Source organism: Melanostigma gelatinosum (assembly GCF_949748355.1).
Source record: "Melanostigma gelatinosum genome assembly, chromosome: 8".
NCBI lineage: Eukaryota > Metazoa > Chordata > Actinopteri > Perciformes > Zoarcidae > Melanostigma > Melanostigma gelatinosum.
In genome coordinates, this window is record NC_136641.1 from 17,784,978 (window position 1) to 17,802,318 (window position 17,341).

General features: G+C 44.5%; 2 protein-coding genes across 2 annotated transcripts in view; both read left to right on the forward strand.

Moving 5' to 3' along the window:
- magi3a (membrane associated guanylate kinase, WW and PDZ domain containing 3a) overlaps positions 1–10,630 on the forward strand; it is a 96,825-nt gene extending 86,195 nt beyond the window's left edge. Inside the window, exons 12-21 of the mRNA XM_079272740.1 lie at positions 157–451; positions 1,073–1,167; positions 1,436–1,628; positions 3,168–3,380; positions 4,406–4,591; positions 4,757–4,850; positions 5,877–5,952; positions 6,198–6,335; positions 6,712–6,850; positions 8,100–10,630. Of these exons, the coding sequence (XP_079128866.1) occupies positions 157–451; positions 1,073–1,167; positions 1,436–1,628; positions 3,168–3,380; positions 4,406–4,591; positions 4,757–4,850; positions 5,877–5,952; positions 6,198–6,335; positions 6,712–6,850; positions 8,100–9,109 (2,439 nt within the window). The 3' untranslated portion in view covers positions 9,110–10,630. The remainder of the gene's footprint in view (positions 1–156; positions 452–1,072; positions 1,168–1,435; positions 1,629–3,167; positions 3,381–4,405; positions 4,592–4,756; positions 4,851–5,876; positions 5,953–6,197; positions 6,336–6,711; positions 6,851–8,099) is intronic.
- A 1,611-nt stretch (positions 10,631–12,241) lies between these two features.
- rsbn1 (round spermatid basic protein 1) lies at positions 12,242–17,331 on the forward strand. The gene is made up of 7 exons (XM_079274335.1): positions 12,242–12,863; positions 13,296–13,942; positions 14,896–15,033; positions 15,402–15,544; positions 15,685–15,852; positions 16,229–16,337; positions 16,433–17,331. The coding sequence occupies exons 1-7, from the start codon at positions 12,263–12,265 to the stop codon at positions 16,940–16,942; spliced, it is 2,316 nt and encodes a 771-aa protein (XP_079130461.1). The 5' UTR covers positions 12,242–12,262; the 3' UTR covers positions 16,943–17,331.
- Positions 17,332–17,341: the final 10 nt, after the last annotated feature.

Genomic DNA, 17,341 nt, shown 5'->3' on the forward strand with positions numbered 1-17,341 from the left:
ATGTGTTAATAAATAAGGTATATTATATAGGAATAGGGGGACATTTACAGTGTTCTTAAAAGTCTGTTTTCCGCTATGATAATCATCGACCTGAAGTCGTAGTTAACCTATGTTTCTCTCTGTCACTACATCACTGCTCTTGTCTCTGTGTTGCAGTGCACGGCTCCCATGTCCCAAGGATTACCCCAGCCTACGCCTCAACAGGCTCCCCATCCCGCACCCCAGCCGATGCCTCATACATGCTCCCAGCCCATCGCACCGCCGCCGCAGCAGCAGCAGCAGCAGCAGCAGGAGATAATTAACAGCACAGAGGCCCTCGGTCCGCCCGAGTCGGCCCCCAACCCGCTCCCCAACCCGCTCCCTTTCCCTGTCAACACACTGCGCTCGTCTTCACCCAAACCGGACGCGTCTGAGCTCTACAGAAATTCCAGGGCCTTGCTTGACAGCAAGCGTAAGTGCACACAATGAAACACACAAGTGGTTTTTAGCCCCCATGGCTCGGGAGCCCTGTTTAAAAAAAGAGGACCAGGCACTTTGCACCATTCAACATGATTATTAACATCATGCCTCCGCACCGGTGACAGCCATGGCCTGGTTATACGTCCATCTGTCCCATTCATGTGAACACAATATGTCAGGAAAACCTGGAGGGACAAACTTCAAAAAATACATTTTTGGCCATAACTCATGCGCTAATTATGACAATTTCATACAAATGTCAAATAGGATAAAATGATGGAGAGATATTTTGGACAGATGTCCAAGATGGATGTAAACTGCAACTTGATTGTTGGAGGAGGCATACAACTGAGGCTGTAACTCTAGTTTGTCTAGCAATCTTTTTTTTTTTAATTCCTGAAGCTCTCTGTTATCTAAGAAATATAATATAATCTTTTAGATATTTAAATAAAATGTTTCTTTCAGTCGGTGGCCTTACAGTCTTACACTGCATTATACGATGCACACGTTGCCCACATGCCCGGCAACACATAATACAAAAACTACATAATTCATGTGTGTTGTCTTCATGGCGAATAAAAAAACATGACTTACTCTCCTCTCCTCTCTGCAGCTCCTAATACCAAGGACCTGGATGTGTTCATCAAAAGAAACCAGGAGTCAGGATTTGGCTTCAGAGTCCTCGGAGGCGAGGGGCCGGATCAGCCGGTAGGTTGCAGCCCAGCACGGTCCAGACACATCAATATTAAAGCTGCATTCAGTTAAATAGACAGACTTACCGCTATTGCTGTAGGACAAAATGGATTGTCAAAAAAATACAGCAAACGTCTATTTTGCAAGTAGAACAGAAGACATCAAATGCTCAAAAAGCAACTTAAAGGATTTCAGCTGATATTTTGCCATAATGCCCGTCAATCCCCGTGCTCACTCTGGCTCAGATCAGTGTGTCAAGCTGTTTCTCTCATATCCTCCACAGGTGTACATCGGTGCCATCGTGCCGCTCGGTGCAGCCGAGAAGGACGGGCGCCTGCGAGCAGGGGATGAGCTCCTCTGTATCGATGGCGTGCCAGTCAAGGGCAAATCCCACAAACAGGTGCTTGAGCTGATGACCAACGCTGCCCGTAACGGCCAAGTCATGCTCACAGTCCGCAGGAAGCTGACAACCTTAGGTGGGTCTGCTTTTGTATCATCAGCTCTACATTTCTCTGAGGGCACTCGAAGCGTTTTCAGCACGGCTGGTTGTTTTTACTCTTTTTGTTTGGATCAGTATGCTGGAGGAGGTCCTCTGAGCGAAAGCTTTGATCTGGGATCGTTCTTTCACGCATCCTTTTAAATTTGTTCTGGGTGACTTCCTTGACAGTGAAGAAATGACGTTTAGTCAATATTGACTTTTACTGTGGGATGTTATTCTATGCAGACTTTTTCCTAAAAGGAATTCTGTATTTACTTTAATCACAGGAAATTGAATGAAGAATTTTCATCCACCAAAAATGACCCAAAAAAACAGCAAAACTGTCTTTGCTCTGTTTATCTGTCGAGGCTGAGGCTGTGAAGGGCAGTAAAGAGTAGATCAGCTGGTAGAGTTGATTTACATCTCAAAGGATGAAAAAAGAAAATAGAACATGATGTGTTTTCTTTTTCAACAGCACAAACCCCTGCCGCACTCAGGCTTGTTTACCCCCACAAATAACCACCCCATGAATAGCACCAGCACTTTTTGAAATTACTTTGGATTTGATGTATTGTAACAACAGCTTTGATCACGTTGCAGAAATTAAGCATCAATCATGTAAGGCTTTATGCTTTCAAAGCAGGGGTTTAGAAAGAGGTTCCCTGACAAACAAATATACAATGAAGAGAGAGATGGAGGTAGATCAGCGTGTCTTATGAATAACAAATTGTGAAGGGCTTTCATCTCAAGTGTCGAGTTGACAGTTATATTTCATGTGTGCAATAAACGCAGCAAAAAGGCTATCTTCAATAAAGCCGCTGTGCTTTGGATTATTTTTGGAGGGATCTGAAGGATGATAAATTGGGAACATTTTGACAAATAATTGTTCATGGCTTGAAGTGTATGTAATCTTCTTCAGAGTGACCCCTGCTTAAAATAAACATTTGTGTTTGCCCTGTTGGTGAAAGTGACACATTTGAATGTATATTGCAGTGGTGGAGGGAGCATTCAGATCTTTTACTTGAGTAAACGTATCAATATCACAGACAAAAAATACATGATTGAATTATAATTATTGATGCATTTATGTGTTCATCACTGTAATGTTGCAGCTTGTAACGGTGGAGCTTATTTTGATTGTTCTATATACTGTAGACTGGCTAAACCTCAGGTAATTTATAGTTTTTTGTCAATAATCAAAATTTTCAAAGTAACCAATCCGCTTTAAAATAAATGTAGTGGAGTAAGACGCAGAATATTTTGCCTCTAAGATGTAGCGCAGTAGAAAGCAGCATGAAATGGAAATACTTGAATGAAGTACAAATACCTCAAAACAGTACTTGAGTGAATGTACTTGGTTACACTCACTAATGGTCATTTGCCGTCTGGGCTGTCCCTCTCCTTTCAAAAAATGATGGATAGACATAGCAGTATCATTTCCGGGTTGATATACGATTTTCTAATTATTTTAGAAGAGCTGCTCCAAATGCGTGACTGTAAGCATCCCCTTCTGTTTCTGTGCATTGTCATTCGTCAGATGGCGAAGAAGAGGAGAGCACTCAGCAGCCCCAGCATGTAGCATCCGCACTGGTCAACAGCTCTCCCAAGATGCCGCATGTCGAGGTTCCGAATGCCGTCCAGCCTGTTCAGTCCTCTCGGCCAGAGTGCTTTGACGTCACTCTGCAACGCAGAGGCAACGAGGGCTTTGGCTTTGTTATCCTGACGTCAAAGAACAAGCCCCCACCTGGAGGTCAGAAATCAAGAAAAAAAACATCTTATATACAACTTTTAAAAACGTAGCGTTATATAAAAAAAAAAAAAAAGCATGAGGTAGTTTATGGGGAGACAACCCAGGTGAATAGGGTAAAAATGTCACTAATGGATATCGCCAGGAAACTTCCCCATTTGATTAATTATATTAAGGCAATTATTTTTCTGAAATGTTATGTTTGAATATGGAAAATAGGCATTATCTGACATATGTGCTAATTTGCCTACATTTCCAGAACAGATATCTGAACACTGGATAAAGCCAGGTCCAAAGTTCTTGTTTCAATTTGTTATCGTGGGAATTTTGGGTAACTCTCTTTATCACACCATAAATCAGACAAAGTGTAGTAAAATAAACACTTTTTGCCGTGCTAGCTGTAGGGATGCAAACATCTCAAGAACTATTGGATGGATTGCCATGAAGTTTCCCACAGACATTCATGTTCTCCCCAGGATGAATCCCTCTGACTTTGGTCAACCCCTGATGTTTCATACGATGCATAAACCCGTGACTTTTCCTCTAGCGCCATCATAAGGTGGACAATTGTGTTAGCTTTAATGCTAATTAGCATAATGTAAGCATGCTAGCACGCTACATCAGAATGTGAACACTGCCATTGTGAGCATGTCAGCATGCTGCTGTTAGCATTTAGCTCATAGCACTGCTGCGTCAAGGTATAGCCTCACACAGCTAGCGAGGCTGCAGTCTCTTAGTCTCGTTTTTCACCATTATGTCTGCGTGTTTTTTCAAATGTAAGACCATAATTCACTGAATTAGATGTGTAAAAAGTTATACCGTTTATCACATAATATCCTGTACAACTTCAATCCATGTTTTTACATATAACTCATGTATTGATGCGGTTCCCAGTACCTCAGAAAGACTGTGCAATGGATTATGATATGAAAGGGGATATCTTGATTTGGTGTTACTGAATCAGTGCTGTTCAAACCTAAAAAAAAAACAGCAACAGGTTGTGATTTCTCTGTGCTTCCCTGTTTCAGTTATACCTCACAAGATTGGCCGCATTATTGAGGGCAGCCCTACAGACCGCATAGGTCAGATGAAGGTGGGAGACCGTATCTCCGCTGTCAACGGCCTGTCCATCATGGAGCTGTCGCACAACGACATTGTCCAGCTCATCAAAGACGCCGGCAACTGTGTCACCCTCACTGTTGTGCCTGAAGATGGTAGGTTTGGCCCAGAGAATGTCTCAGTCCTGTGAAGCTTTTCCAGAAAGCATATCAGAGTATTTAAGTAGTCAAAAGGAGGTTTTGATATTGTTTTGTGGCATCCAATAGCAGATCACCAGATCTGCGCGTCATACTAAATGGTTGTGTTGTGTGTATTCACAGACAGTGCTCCGCCATCTGGAACAAATTCAGCCAAACAGAGCCCTTCGGCACAACACAGAGCTATGGGCCAACAGCCTCCCAGCTATCCAGACAGGTACACGAATATACACACACATACTCCCGCACAAGCATTCACACAAGCTTGCCAGGGTCCCTCTCAAACACTGATCCCACTGGAGACAGTCTAATACAGGTTCTGCCACTTGACCCATAAATCAGACCCAATCCTCTCAAAGCGGGCTCTGGTTTGTGCTACAATGTGTTCCATTAGCATCTCTTGTGGCCCTCACTTGCCTTATTATCCAGAAAGAGAGAGAATCCCCCCGTGGTCACTGCTTGGATGGCGAAGCAAAGAAAAAGAGCCAGATTAATAGGGAGTCTCACTTCCTCTTTGAGCTTTATTTTCAAACCAGATTACCTGTGTCAAACTTTTTAATCCATTGCTGCAGCAGCAATTCTCCACCATCATTTTTCGCCCTCTGCCGAGGGTGCTGTCCATTCCTGGGCAGCACCCTCTCTCCTCTCCGTCTAATCTCCAAAACGTGCCTTGGGTCAGCCCAGGCTAGATATGAGCCGAGGCTTGTCAGCTTGGCTGCATGACGTGTGTAAACTCTTCTCCATGCCAGAGCTGTTAAGAAGGACTAGACTCTTTTCGATAGTGCGTCAGCACAGCTAAGTTCCCACAAAGGCACTGGAATGAGTTCTGCGAAGCATTAAAGTATGCCCTCGTTATCTTCCTGTAGAAGCAACATGGCTCTTTGAAGGATTTACATAGGTCTGCGTTGTATAATGACACCAGCAGAATGAGGCTCACGCTGCTGTAATACAGGCGTGGCAGTGTGTGAGGTAATACTGGACAGAGCTGAATGGACCTATTCTCTGCTCTATTCTGTTTTAAACATTTTCAGTATTTGCTGAAATTCAATTCTTATCTCAAGATGAGATATTATGCCATATTGTCATGAAACACCACTGAGCCTCCGGCCTCTGTCTCCCTCTCTACCTCTGAACCGTCCCCGTCTTCGCCCAAAACAACCGCCCCGATTTAATTATTTCATATCCACAGTATGTTGGCCACATTATAATGCGCGTGTGTGTGTGTGTGGTCTTTTTTGAGTAGAAATGGTGATACTGAGGTGAGGAACTCTTTCCCACCAAGCGAGATGGGAACACTCATCATGTCAGGCTCTAAGCAGGTAAGACTACAGCCAGAATTATTGGACGTTTCTCAATTTTACAGTACTTTACTCATTCTGCTCTGGTACCAATCGATCTTAATCGATTCTTAATTTGAGGACTGTCCTTTTAGGTCATCGGACTAAAATATATATCAACCAGTGATATTTTCCAGGTGTGACGACAGCGTGCAACCTTTATCTCATGTCTGTCAAGAAATGTCCCAGTCTCAAAAAAAGCACATGTCCTTGTCTGTGAGCTACAGGGCTGCTTTGTAGTGGAGCTGGACCGCAGCCAGCGGGGCTTCGGCTTCAGTCTGAGAGGAGGGAAAGAGTATAACATGGGCCTGTTTATCCTGCGACTGGCTGAGGACGGACCTGCTCTTAACGATGGCAGGATACATGTGAGTTTCTTTTTCTACGAACTGGGTGATAATACTTTTTTTTTTTAATTAAATTGATAGTTCTTACCCTGTGTGCGCTCTCCAGACAACGACGACTGCATCCAAAGTTCACTCCTTATTTTTGTTTTATTTCTCTCTGCGGGATTATCGTGCTCTAAATTTTGGAGCTACAGCGCCCATAATCTGGGTGCTTTGGAGGATGTAGACAGGCAGTTAATGTTGCAATGTGCTGGGGTTAGGAACTTCCCGTTGAGTTTAAAAACCTCTGGTCTCACTTGAAAAAGAACAGAAAATGCACTTACTCTTGTTTAGAACATTGTGAAAGACCCTTTGCTTGTAACATGTACAGTAAGCACGGATTATATCTGCACCACAGGTTGGAGATCAGATCGTGGAGATCAACGGCGAGGCCACCCAGGGCATCACGCACACTCGGGCAATCGAGCTGATCCAAGCAGGCGGCAGTAAAGTGCATCTGCTGCTTCGACCTGGCCAGGGCTTGGTCCCGGATCACAGTGAGTGACTGCTGACGGCCACATACACACACATCGTTACCGCTGCGTTATAGATCGACACGATAGCACATTGACCACACGTATTGAGATGCTTTTTGTGTGGATATGCTTGATAGCAGGGTGCTGAGTTTTTTTTATTCTCATGCATGTGTTGCGAGCTTCTCTTGACTTTTCTCTCCTGTCATTCTCACTTCTATCTTTATCTGCTCCTGTTTTCTGCACTGTCACGGCCGTCTATTTCTACCTATTTATCTTTTCCTCCTTTAGGTCAGAACTCTTCTTCCACCCTGTGCTTCTACATGAAACCAGAGCATCACTAAAGGCCTCACTGCTTTTCTTGGTCTGTCCCTAATAACCTTGGTAAACCTTGTACTCCCTGTACTTTTGCCTTTGACCTCTCCTTTCAAAAGTGATTCATCTTCCAGATGTAAGTGTCGTTCTCTGTCCCTTCCCTCATCCCCATGATCAATTTGAAATAGATCAGTTAGCAGAGTTACTCTTCCCCTGGAGGGTTGAACCAAAGCAGTGAGTCCTAGAAGAAACAAACAGACCTGCAGGAGCGCTGGGAGGCTTCAGAGCTCTGCAGGTTATTTTTTTAAGGGTATTGCAAAAGCTGGGATGCCACTGAACACACACACCTCCTCCTGAATGGAGATGGAGAGCTGGAGAAAAAGCCGTAACTAGATAAGCTAGATATTGATCAGTGAGTGACAAGTGGTTAAAAGGATCTGTGTGCATTCACTGGCATCCACCTTTCAATCCAAAGACCACATTAGAATGAATTTCTATGAGTTGTTGCTCCTAGAAATCCAAAATCTCATTTCAGCACCACTAAGTCCATCGCTCTTCTTTTTTTTCTCTCTCTCTCTAATCTTCTGCTGCATCCCAATCACAGCTGTGCAATTCTTATCAGGTTGGGGGGAAATTGAAACGTCAGTGCTGGGTGAAAGCTATCACCTTTTACATTGATGGCTGCCTTCGACTGATACATATCTCAAATAAGGCAAATATTGAGAGAGATATTACGCAGGGTTATTACAGGAAGTGGGCACAGTGGACATATTTTATTCACAATTAAGGATATTGTTCCTCTGTTGCATGACATATTTAATTATCTTAATTTTCTTTCTTTTTTTATTAAAAGTGCGAAATATCCCATATAAGGGATATTTTAGCGTCTGCAGATCCTTGCAGTACATACATTGTTGCTCAGCTAGAACATGTTCTTACTCCATTGTTTGTTTCTTAGGTTCAAAGGACAAAGTAACTATTCCAACCTCAAGCTTTCCCAGACTTTCTGAATCTGACGGGCACTCGGCTCCAGTCTCTCCGGCCTCTGTCTCCCTCTCTACCTCTGAACCGTCCCCGTCTTCACCCAAAACAACCGTCCCTGATGAGTTCTCCGGGGGGGATCCCAGGGTATCTGGGTCCCCTGGCGCTGGGCAGGAGCACGGTAGGCATGCGAACAGATCAAGAGGACAACAGCTCTCTCAACACAACCATAAGCGTACCACCAGCCCCAGCACCCAGACCAGAAAAACAAGCAGGAGTGACTCCAAGTTGGCTAGTCCCAAAAGAGCCACTGATGGCCGGGGAGATCACGAAGAGCGCTCCGAGAGCCCCCGAAAAACCGAGCGAGCCCACAGCGGATCCCTGGAGGATGTGAGGAAGGAGAGAAAAGCCCAAGGGCAGAGAGACCACCACTCCTCTAGCCCCAGGAAGAGCTCGAAGAGGGAACTTGACTCTGCTGTGCCTATGAAGAACCTGGAAGAGCCCCAGAGCCCTCGGCGTCCAGCGGGCCAACAGCCCAGCATTGCCTCTGGAGAAGGGAAGGACCGGAGGTACAAGGAGGAGGATGCAGCTCACTGGCAGGAGAGGGTGCCTACAGAGAGTGGAGACAAAAGCTACGGCACCAGTGAGCGCCACAAGAAGAGCAAAAGGGCTGAGCAAGAGGCAGCGGCACAAAAATCCCATTCCCAAATGCACAGGGAGAGGGTCGGTTCGGATGCTGATGGTGGCACCCTGAACCGGAAGAGTAGAAGAGAGAAGGGGGATAAGGAGTCTCGGGAAAGCAAGCACCATGGGCCAACTGAAGAAGTGAATAGAAAGGATCCCAGAGGTTCAAACAGCAGCATCCAGGACCCCAGCTGCAACGGGACCACGACCAGCAAGAAGGCTCCCATCACCCCTGGTCCATGGAAAGTTCCCAGTTCTGCCAAGATCCAGTCCCAGGTGGACACAACCTACGCAGATGTCTGATATCCGACAACGACGACTCTGCGTATATATGAAGAAAAAAGCTGAGCCCCTGAACGATGGACATTAAGAATGGAAGGATTTATTTTTCCTTTTAGCAATCTCGGACAAAGCAGATCACTGTGTAACCAGCAACATAGCTTTCTCATTGCTTGTATATATATTATTTTTTTTCACCCAGTTTGCCTCGGTCGGTCAGTTTGCATCAAGCTGCTGATGTCTGACGCGCATGCTTGCACCTTCCTGAGTATTTGTACTGCACGATGATGTGCGGACATGCGTGAAACAGGTTGGTTCGGAGTGAGATTTTTGGATGCGACACTGAAGTCTATTTTGTGCCAATCAGAGACTCCGGTTCTAAAGAAGCTGCTCTGTATTGCACTCACTGTGAGACTGTTTGGTGGGTTATGAGAGAGACTGCTCTCCCTGGCTACCCACCTCGATGAAGGATCCTGCTCTTCTTCTTCTTTTTTTCTTTAAAGGTTTAAGACTTATTCATGCAGTGACTTAGCTTTTCTCCCTGGCAAGATTGATTCACTGTTCGCTGTCACTATTGGATGTAGAAGAAAGTGAGACGGTTGAGCGTCTCTTAAAATCGGCCGCAAAGGGTGACTGAGTGTCTCCTGCTGTGTCTGAGAGCCCGACTAGAGTTGTGGACTGTTTGTTTGGGTGACTGTATTCCTGCACACGACAAGACTCTCTGATCCCGTTAGCTTATTTGGAGGGTGGACAGACTACCCCGGAGCTTTTTATGCATCAATCAGCAGACCAGATACTTGTGGTTATAGTTCTAATGTTTGTTACATGTGTGTGAATAATACAGCATAATGTCATTTATTCAAATTGTATGTACACAAAAACAATTAGTACACACATCCATGCTGAGTCATTTCACCTTTGATGTGGACTTAATGGTAGAAATAGAATGTGTAGATAGGTATCACCGTCTGAAATAACACTATGAGATCTATACATTCTACTTCTGAGATATCGTGGTCTGTAAGCGGTCATAATGTCGTCGCCTGTTAGCAGCTCTGTATTTTCGGTCCTCCGGCTCTGTGCGTAGGTATACAAGCTGACTGGTAGACCTGTGTGTTTTAGATGTCGCTGTAGCGTTGACAATACTTAATCTGAAACAAATATTATTTGACAAAGTGATTTCACATATTGACCCATAATTTAGATGAGTTGAGTTACCAGAGCTTGATTGTAAGAAGTGGCAAGTCTGCCTTCAACTTATAAGAGATATCGTATTTTTATCACAAATACAGGCACAAAAACACATTGTTTCTCTTAACCTCCAAATATATCTTTGCTTATTTTAATTTAGGACATGGCCCATAATGTGAGAGAGGGGGGGGGGGGTGTATGTGTAAATGTTTGCTTAATTGTTCATCATTAACAACATTGTGGCTGTCATGTGTGTGTTTATAATTTAGGCCAGAATGAGGGAAAGTCTTCCCAATGTGTTTCCCTGTGGTGGTTGCAAACAGTGCACAATGTGAAAATGGCTTGATTGCTTCTTTTGGGGGGTGCTGTTTGAATTTACTCTGAAGTTTCTCAAATTTAATCAAACCGGGAATAAAGGCCCGGATTAAAAAAAAAAATATATATATATATATATATATATATATATATATATATATATATATATATATATATGTATATATATATGTATATATGTGTATATATATATGTGTATATGTATATATATATGTGTATATGTATATATATATATGTGTATATGTATATATATATGTGTATATGTATATATATATATGTGTATATGTATATATTTATATGTATATATATGTATATATATATGTGTATATATGTATATATGTATATATATATGTATATATATATATATATATATATATATATATATATATATATATACATATATATACATATATATATATATATATATACACACAGTATATTTTTTAATTTATTGGGATCAGTTGTGCCCTCCTCCTCCTCCTCCTCTGAAGACAAAATGTGTGTTGTTTAAATGTTGCTACTGTGGAGTACAGAGACACCTAGTGGTTCATAAAGTGCAATTCATCAACTCTTCATTGCTTGGACCATACCCTCCTCAGCCTGTGTAAGGATGTACAGAAGTAACACTCGCATCTCTCGGTCGGTGAGACCACTTACTAATTTATTGTCCACTTTACTGTTGACATGATGGGCTACTGTATTCTTTTACTGTTCATGACATTACCATGTATGATACTGTGGCCTTGCATTGCTCCAACATATATATATATAAAAAGAGTCTTTTAGTTTTGACATCATGGTAGTTGTAAATGTTTATAAATTGTACAGCACCTGTATAAATATTTGCCTTCATGCAGAAAAAAAATCCTCTGTAAATCGTTTCATTATTTTTTTAAGGGAGCTGAGAGTAAAGGATATAAAAATGGGTGAAAAGTAATAATCTGGTCATGGCATTCTGTTCATGCACTGATAAATAAAGGTTTACTGAATAAACATGGCTGGAGTATTTTTTTGTTTGTTTGTGGATTTAGGGGAGCATGTTGAGGTATGTTAGAAGATTCACAAGTTAATTTTGCCTCAGTTTATATCGGTGGGTGTGCCACTAAAATATTACAGACGTTACATTACTTTTTCGAGGTCTTTGACTGCCACAATATTTTTTTTAATTGCCAGGTCTTTAATTGCCAGGTCTTCATATGAACATTGCCACTTAAAAGCATCATCATATTAACTTCAAATACACTTTGAAATATCCACATGCATTACTAGAGTACATCAAACAAGTAGATGGGACATTTTTTGTGTCCTCCAATATTTCATTTTTTCATTGTGAAGTCGAATGAAAAATGTTGCCGTTTATGTTCTGCCGTACTGCTGTAAACGGTGACGCGCTGCCTCTCGTGAACCATTACGTCAGCTGGGCAGCGGTGAGTGCGTGCAAAGTTGCACGCAAATCGGCACAGTACACTCAAACTCCCATGAGCCTTAGCAATATTGACACTACATAATCCACAGCTCCATGCGTTACGCGTGCGCAAACAGACGCGCAATGCAGGAAATGAACTACAAACTAACGGAAGGAGGACTACACATTTTTCGGACACCTGCGCAGTAGAATTAGCGAGCCCCTTTAAATGTAGCCTACGTGCAAAGATGGCAGCTCAAGTAGACTTGCTCCGGGCCAAAGTAGAAGAAGAGAAGGTGAGGGACAGGCTTGATAGATTCATCAGAGAGAAGAAGAAGAAGAAAAGGGACGCGTTGCCGTCAGCTGACAAACGGGAGAAGTCTGCGAAAGAAGAGAAGAAAGTGAAGCTCCATCACCACCATCACAACCACCAGCATGGTGAGCACCGGACCTACCAGCCGCACCAGCTGCAGCAGAGTCCGAAACCACACAAGTTCAGCGCAGATAAACATGTCCCGCACATCCATCCGCAAAGCCACCACCACCACCACCATCCGTGCCACAACCGCGGTCTTACCAATGGCACAAAAAACCTGCAGCCGACTCTTCCGCCGCCTCCGCCGCCTCCTCCTCAGCCGCGGAAGGTACCAGAGCAGCTGCAGAAGAGGAAGAAGAAGAAGAAGCAAGCGGTGCTCTCTGAGCCCACTGCGCTCTTCACGTTCACGCCTCTCAAAGTGGTGAAGGCCAAGCCCCAGGATTTCAAAGAAAAGCATCGAGATAAAGACCCGAAGCTGAAGAAGGAGAATACCGAAGCAAATGTGAAACACGCGGAACTCAAGAAAAAGAAGGGTGAGTTTTTTATTTTGTGCATATATAAAATGGGCAGGGTAGGCCTATCTATTGAAACATGGTAGGGAAAGTGTGTGTGTGTGTGTGTGTGTGTGTGTGTGTGTGTGTGTGTGTGTGTGTGTGTGTGTGTGTGTGTGTGTGTGTGTGTGTGTGTGTGTGTGTGTGTGTGTGTGTGTGTGTGTGTGTGTGTGTGTGTGTGTGTCCAGGGGCCAACATAAATTATTTACAACTCTGTAAATAATCTGAAGGTGCGTGACAAAATAGTAAATACGTTTAATAACTCCTGCACAACAATGTTGCTACTGTGGGTAGCATGCTGATTCATAATGATGAAATCATGCATTGTTTAGAAAATCATCACATGTGGTGTTTCCCTTCCACTCTATGTGTACCCTGCCCCTTCTACATGTCCCTTTATTTATGCACCTGTAGAGCCAAGGCCCCACAACGGGAATGTCAAGTCTCTGACACTGGAGGAATACCTCCTGAAGAAGAGGAAGAAGAAGAAGAAGCACCGCGAGGATGAGCACGGTGCCAAAAAGGTCCGGTTCATGCACAACAAAGCGGTTCAGACTGTGGGGCTCGGGGCAGACCTCACTCTGTCCGTTCGCCCTGACCCGCCTCTTCCGGGCACCAGGAAGCATGAAAGCAGAGATACCGTGGACAACCACCAACCCTACCTCCGTGCCCTCAAGCTGGGACACGTCCCCTTCCTCTCCCACCAAGACCACTACATCCGCAGCGCCTGCCTGCAGACAGGCACCTGGTGCGGACGCTTCATGCACGAGGAAAGGCAAGCCAATGGCGGGGGATCAGTTCTACACGCGTATGCTGATGAGATCGCTGGTCTCAGCCCGGAAGAGATGGAGTGCTTTTCACAGGAGTTTCTGGAGTTGGCCTTTGCTGAGACACCCAGAGGTGCAGCCTCGTATGCCTTGGCAGTGGTGCACAGTGCAGCCGCCTTCCTACCTGACTTCCTGGACTACTTTGCCTTCAACTTCCCCAACACACCGGTCAAAATGGAGATACTGGGCAAGAAAGACATTGAGACCACCACTATTGCCAACTTTCACTCTCAGGTATGTGAAGAAGGGGAAGGGGTGTTTGTACGAAACAACGGCAGTTTTATCACAACCAAACTCATCGATCACATCTTCTGATGACTCATGGTGGTGGTGTTGTGGATCAGCTTTTTTTAAATTTGGTATGAATTAATATGATTTAGTCTTTAACATGTGAAATGTCATGCCGGTTACAGTCGGACCTCATGTTGCATTGTGAGAGACCTTTCTGAAGAGGAACTCTGAACTCAAGTAATATGGATCTGAATACCTGCATAAAAGAGCTGACTGCAGTGTCTCTGGGACATACAAATACGTTTTAAGCACATGTTTGCCACCCAGTAGACTCAATCCAAAGGGCACAGCTGTTCGGTCTTAAAAACCTGTGCTTGTGCCAAGTGTTCCCTGTTTATACAGAGATCTAATGTAGTCGCTTTGGATGCAGGATTATATCTTCCCTCGCTGCCTGAGGAAGACGTCAGAGAGGAGAACGAGTGAGTCAGGATGTCAACACGTGTGTGTGGTGTTAGAGCTGCAGCAGAAGGCACAGCGAGAGCCAATTTGTAAAAATAAATGAACCAATATTAGTATAAAAATCACAGCCGGTGGTCTGCAGTGTATTTCCTCGACACAATCATTGGCATGTAAAGTATGCCATCAGTGTAACTGTACAGAATTACAAGGGTCTGTTAAGCTGCTGTAGCTTCGTTAAAGCCACTCCCCTGTGGCCTGAGTGCAAACTCTACCTCCAGCTTAAAGGAGTATATAAGTTCAACGTAATATTTTACTCTTTACTCTAAGCAGTGATGACAATACCAAGGAAGTGAGTGTTGTGTAGTTGTGATACATACATCTGTCTTTTTTGTATACTAACTGGAAAAGCGGGATGTAGAGTATGTAGTATACGATATAGTATGGATACAATTAGTGTGTGGAATCGAAGGGCACTTAACCTGTTTCTCCTGTCCTAGGTGAGCCGGACTTACTGCTCAGGAACATACCGGTCTGGACCCATGAGGCAGATCAGCTTGGTGGGAGCTGTAGACGAGGAAGTTGGAGACTATTTCCCAGAGTTCCTTGACATGCTGGAGGAGTCACCCTTTCTCAAGGTCCAACAGAGGAAGATTTGTTTTTATATTTTTTATAAATATTCTAAGGAGCATAGTGGGGGGGGGGGGGGGGGCGTTTGTACTCAGCCTTATGTACTATACCATGCAACAATCTGAGCAACGATGGGACTCGTGCAGGAACATTTTTGTACGAGTTGTTCTTGCATGAGGCCCATTGTTTTTGCTCTGCCTGCCACCTGATTGGAGGACTTTGACTCATATTTAGTGTTTTATTTGTATATGGTGGCCTGTCATTTTTCATCAGATGTGTCACCAACATACTGTTTGACTCCCACAAACGTCTGTGTGTGTGTGTGTGTGTGTGTGTGTGTGTGTGTGTGTGCGTGTGCGCGTGCGCGTCACCACAGATGACCCTCCCGTGGGGAAGCCTCTCCAGTCTGAAGCTGGACTGTCGCTCTCAAAGTGACGATGGGCCCATCATGTGGGTGCGACCAGGAGAACAAATGGTACCCACGGTCGACATGCCCAAGTCTCCGTTCAAAAGACGCAGGTACCGCTCCAGCTGCAAGGGAAATGTATAAACGCGGTTCCATATCCATACCATGTGAACAACAGTTGTGATTATGAGTTTAGGTATGATTGTGAAAGTTCTGTCCCTATCCTCTCTCATCCTCCCATCTTTTTGTCTAGGTCCATGAATGAGATCAAAAATCTGCACTACCTGCCGAGGGCCAGTGAACCCAGAGAGGTTCTGTTTGAGGACCGGACTAAGGCCCATGCTGACCATGTGGGCCAGAGCTTTGACTGGCAGAGCACTGCTGCTGTGGGGGTTCTGAAGGCTGTGCATTTTGGAGAATGGTGAGCGTCTTTAAAGTCAATCAAGCTCGAGTTGGTGTTGTTGAGAAACTGGCATGAGTAAGCTAGAGATTTTTTAAATTTATTCTCCAAACGAAAAATCCCGCCGAGCGTCTCTCTACCAATGAAAGTAGCTCGCAGCACCAGCTCCAAAATGTTGCTAAACCCAGCGAGAAAGTAGCCATGTTGGCAGCACTGACGTCCCTCGCAATGCCACTGCCGGGATGTCAAGAGAATTTCAAGAAATATCACAAAAAATATTTTTGGAAGAACATGACCAACCCTACCTTTTTAAATGTTTGCATTGACATCATATGTAATGAGGAAGGAGTGTGCAATATGTCTGTGTGTTTTATGCTTTTTGTGCGATCTGTTACAGGAATAACCAACCTCGAATAACCAAAGACGTAGTGTGTTTCCAAGCTGGGGACTTCAATGAAGTTGTCCACAGGCTGCAGCTGGATCTGTATGAGCCCCCAGTGTCTCAGGTGAGGAACTGGTATTTGACATAAATAATCCATTAGGATCTATCTCTTTGTTTCTAAAATGTTAAGCATGAAACCACTGTATTGCTTTCCTGCAGTGTGTCCAGTGGGTAGACGATGCCAAGCTCAACCAGCTGAGGAGGGAGGGCATCCGCTACGTCCGTGTCCAGCTCTGTGACGACGACATTTACTTCATCCCAAGGAATGTCATCCACCAGTTCAAGACCGTGTCTGCAGTCTGCAGCCTGGCCTGGCACATCCGCCTCAAACAGTACCATCCAGAGGGCAAGGGCAAGGAGGAGGAGAGGCGGCCCAATGATCTCAGCTCCACCTTTGGCCGATTCTCTTTTGCCTCCCCTGCCAGGCCTGACGCCACCGTAACCCCCTGTGCACGGCCACAGGCGGACAACATTCAAGGTGGCGTGGCCAAGACTGAAGAACTAGAGTTCCAGAGGCCGGCAACACCTTCCCGGGAGCCTCAGCCAGCCCCTCCACAGCCCACCAAGTCTGCTCACGTGCCCCCAACATACCGGGATCCCCACCTTTTCTCAGAAACAGTCCACCCTGGTTGTACAGCTCTCGGCCACACAGCAGAGTTCCCCAAATGACCCCACAATCTCTCTCTTCCCACCGGGGTAAGACTGAACCTGAAAGAAGTGTAGACTAAATCTGACACCTGCGTCAATCAGGAAGCCTTTAAATTATTCATCACACTCTTTTCTTTGTCCTTAAATGTTCATGAAATGTTCCAATATGTTTTTCAGCCAAAGGGATTCGATGGGACTGTGTAACACATTTTTAGCACCTCAACTGGAACGCTCTACTGTCTCATTCAAGCTGTGTGTCATGTAAAGAAACTATTATTGGTAGACTTGACTATGAGTTGCCATTCTTACTGTACGACGTTTAATCTATGTTGAGGGCTCCGCTGTTTCTTCTTTCCAGAGAATTGCTTCATCGAAGCTGGAAAGTCTGCGGCAGGTGGAGTCGTTGTTTACATATATAAG

Coding starts and splice junctions, on each gene's coding strand:
- rsbn1 (XM_079274335.1), top strand. CDS start 12,263: ATGGCAGCTCAAGTAGACTTGCTCCGGGCCAAAGTAGAAGAAGAGAAG. Junction 13,943..14,895: donor TTGCCAACTTTCACTCTCAG/GTATGTGAAGAA, acceptor CTCCTGTCCTAG/GTGAGCCGGACTTACTGCTC. Junction 15,034..15,401: donor AGGAGTCACCCTTTCTCAAG/GTCCAACAGAGG, acceptor GCGTCACCACAG/ATGACCCTCCCGTGGGGAAG.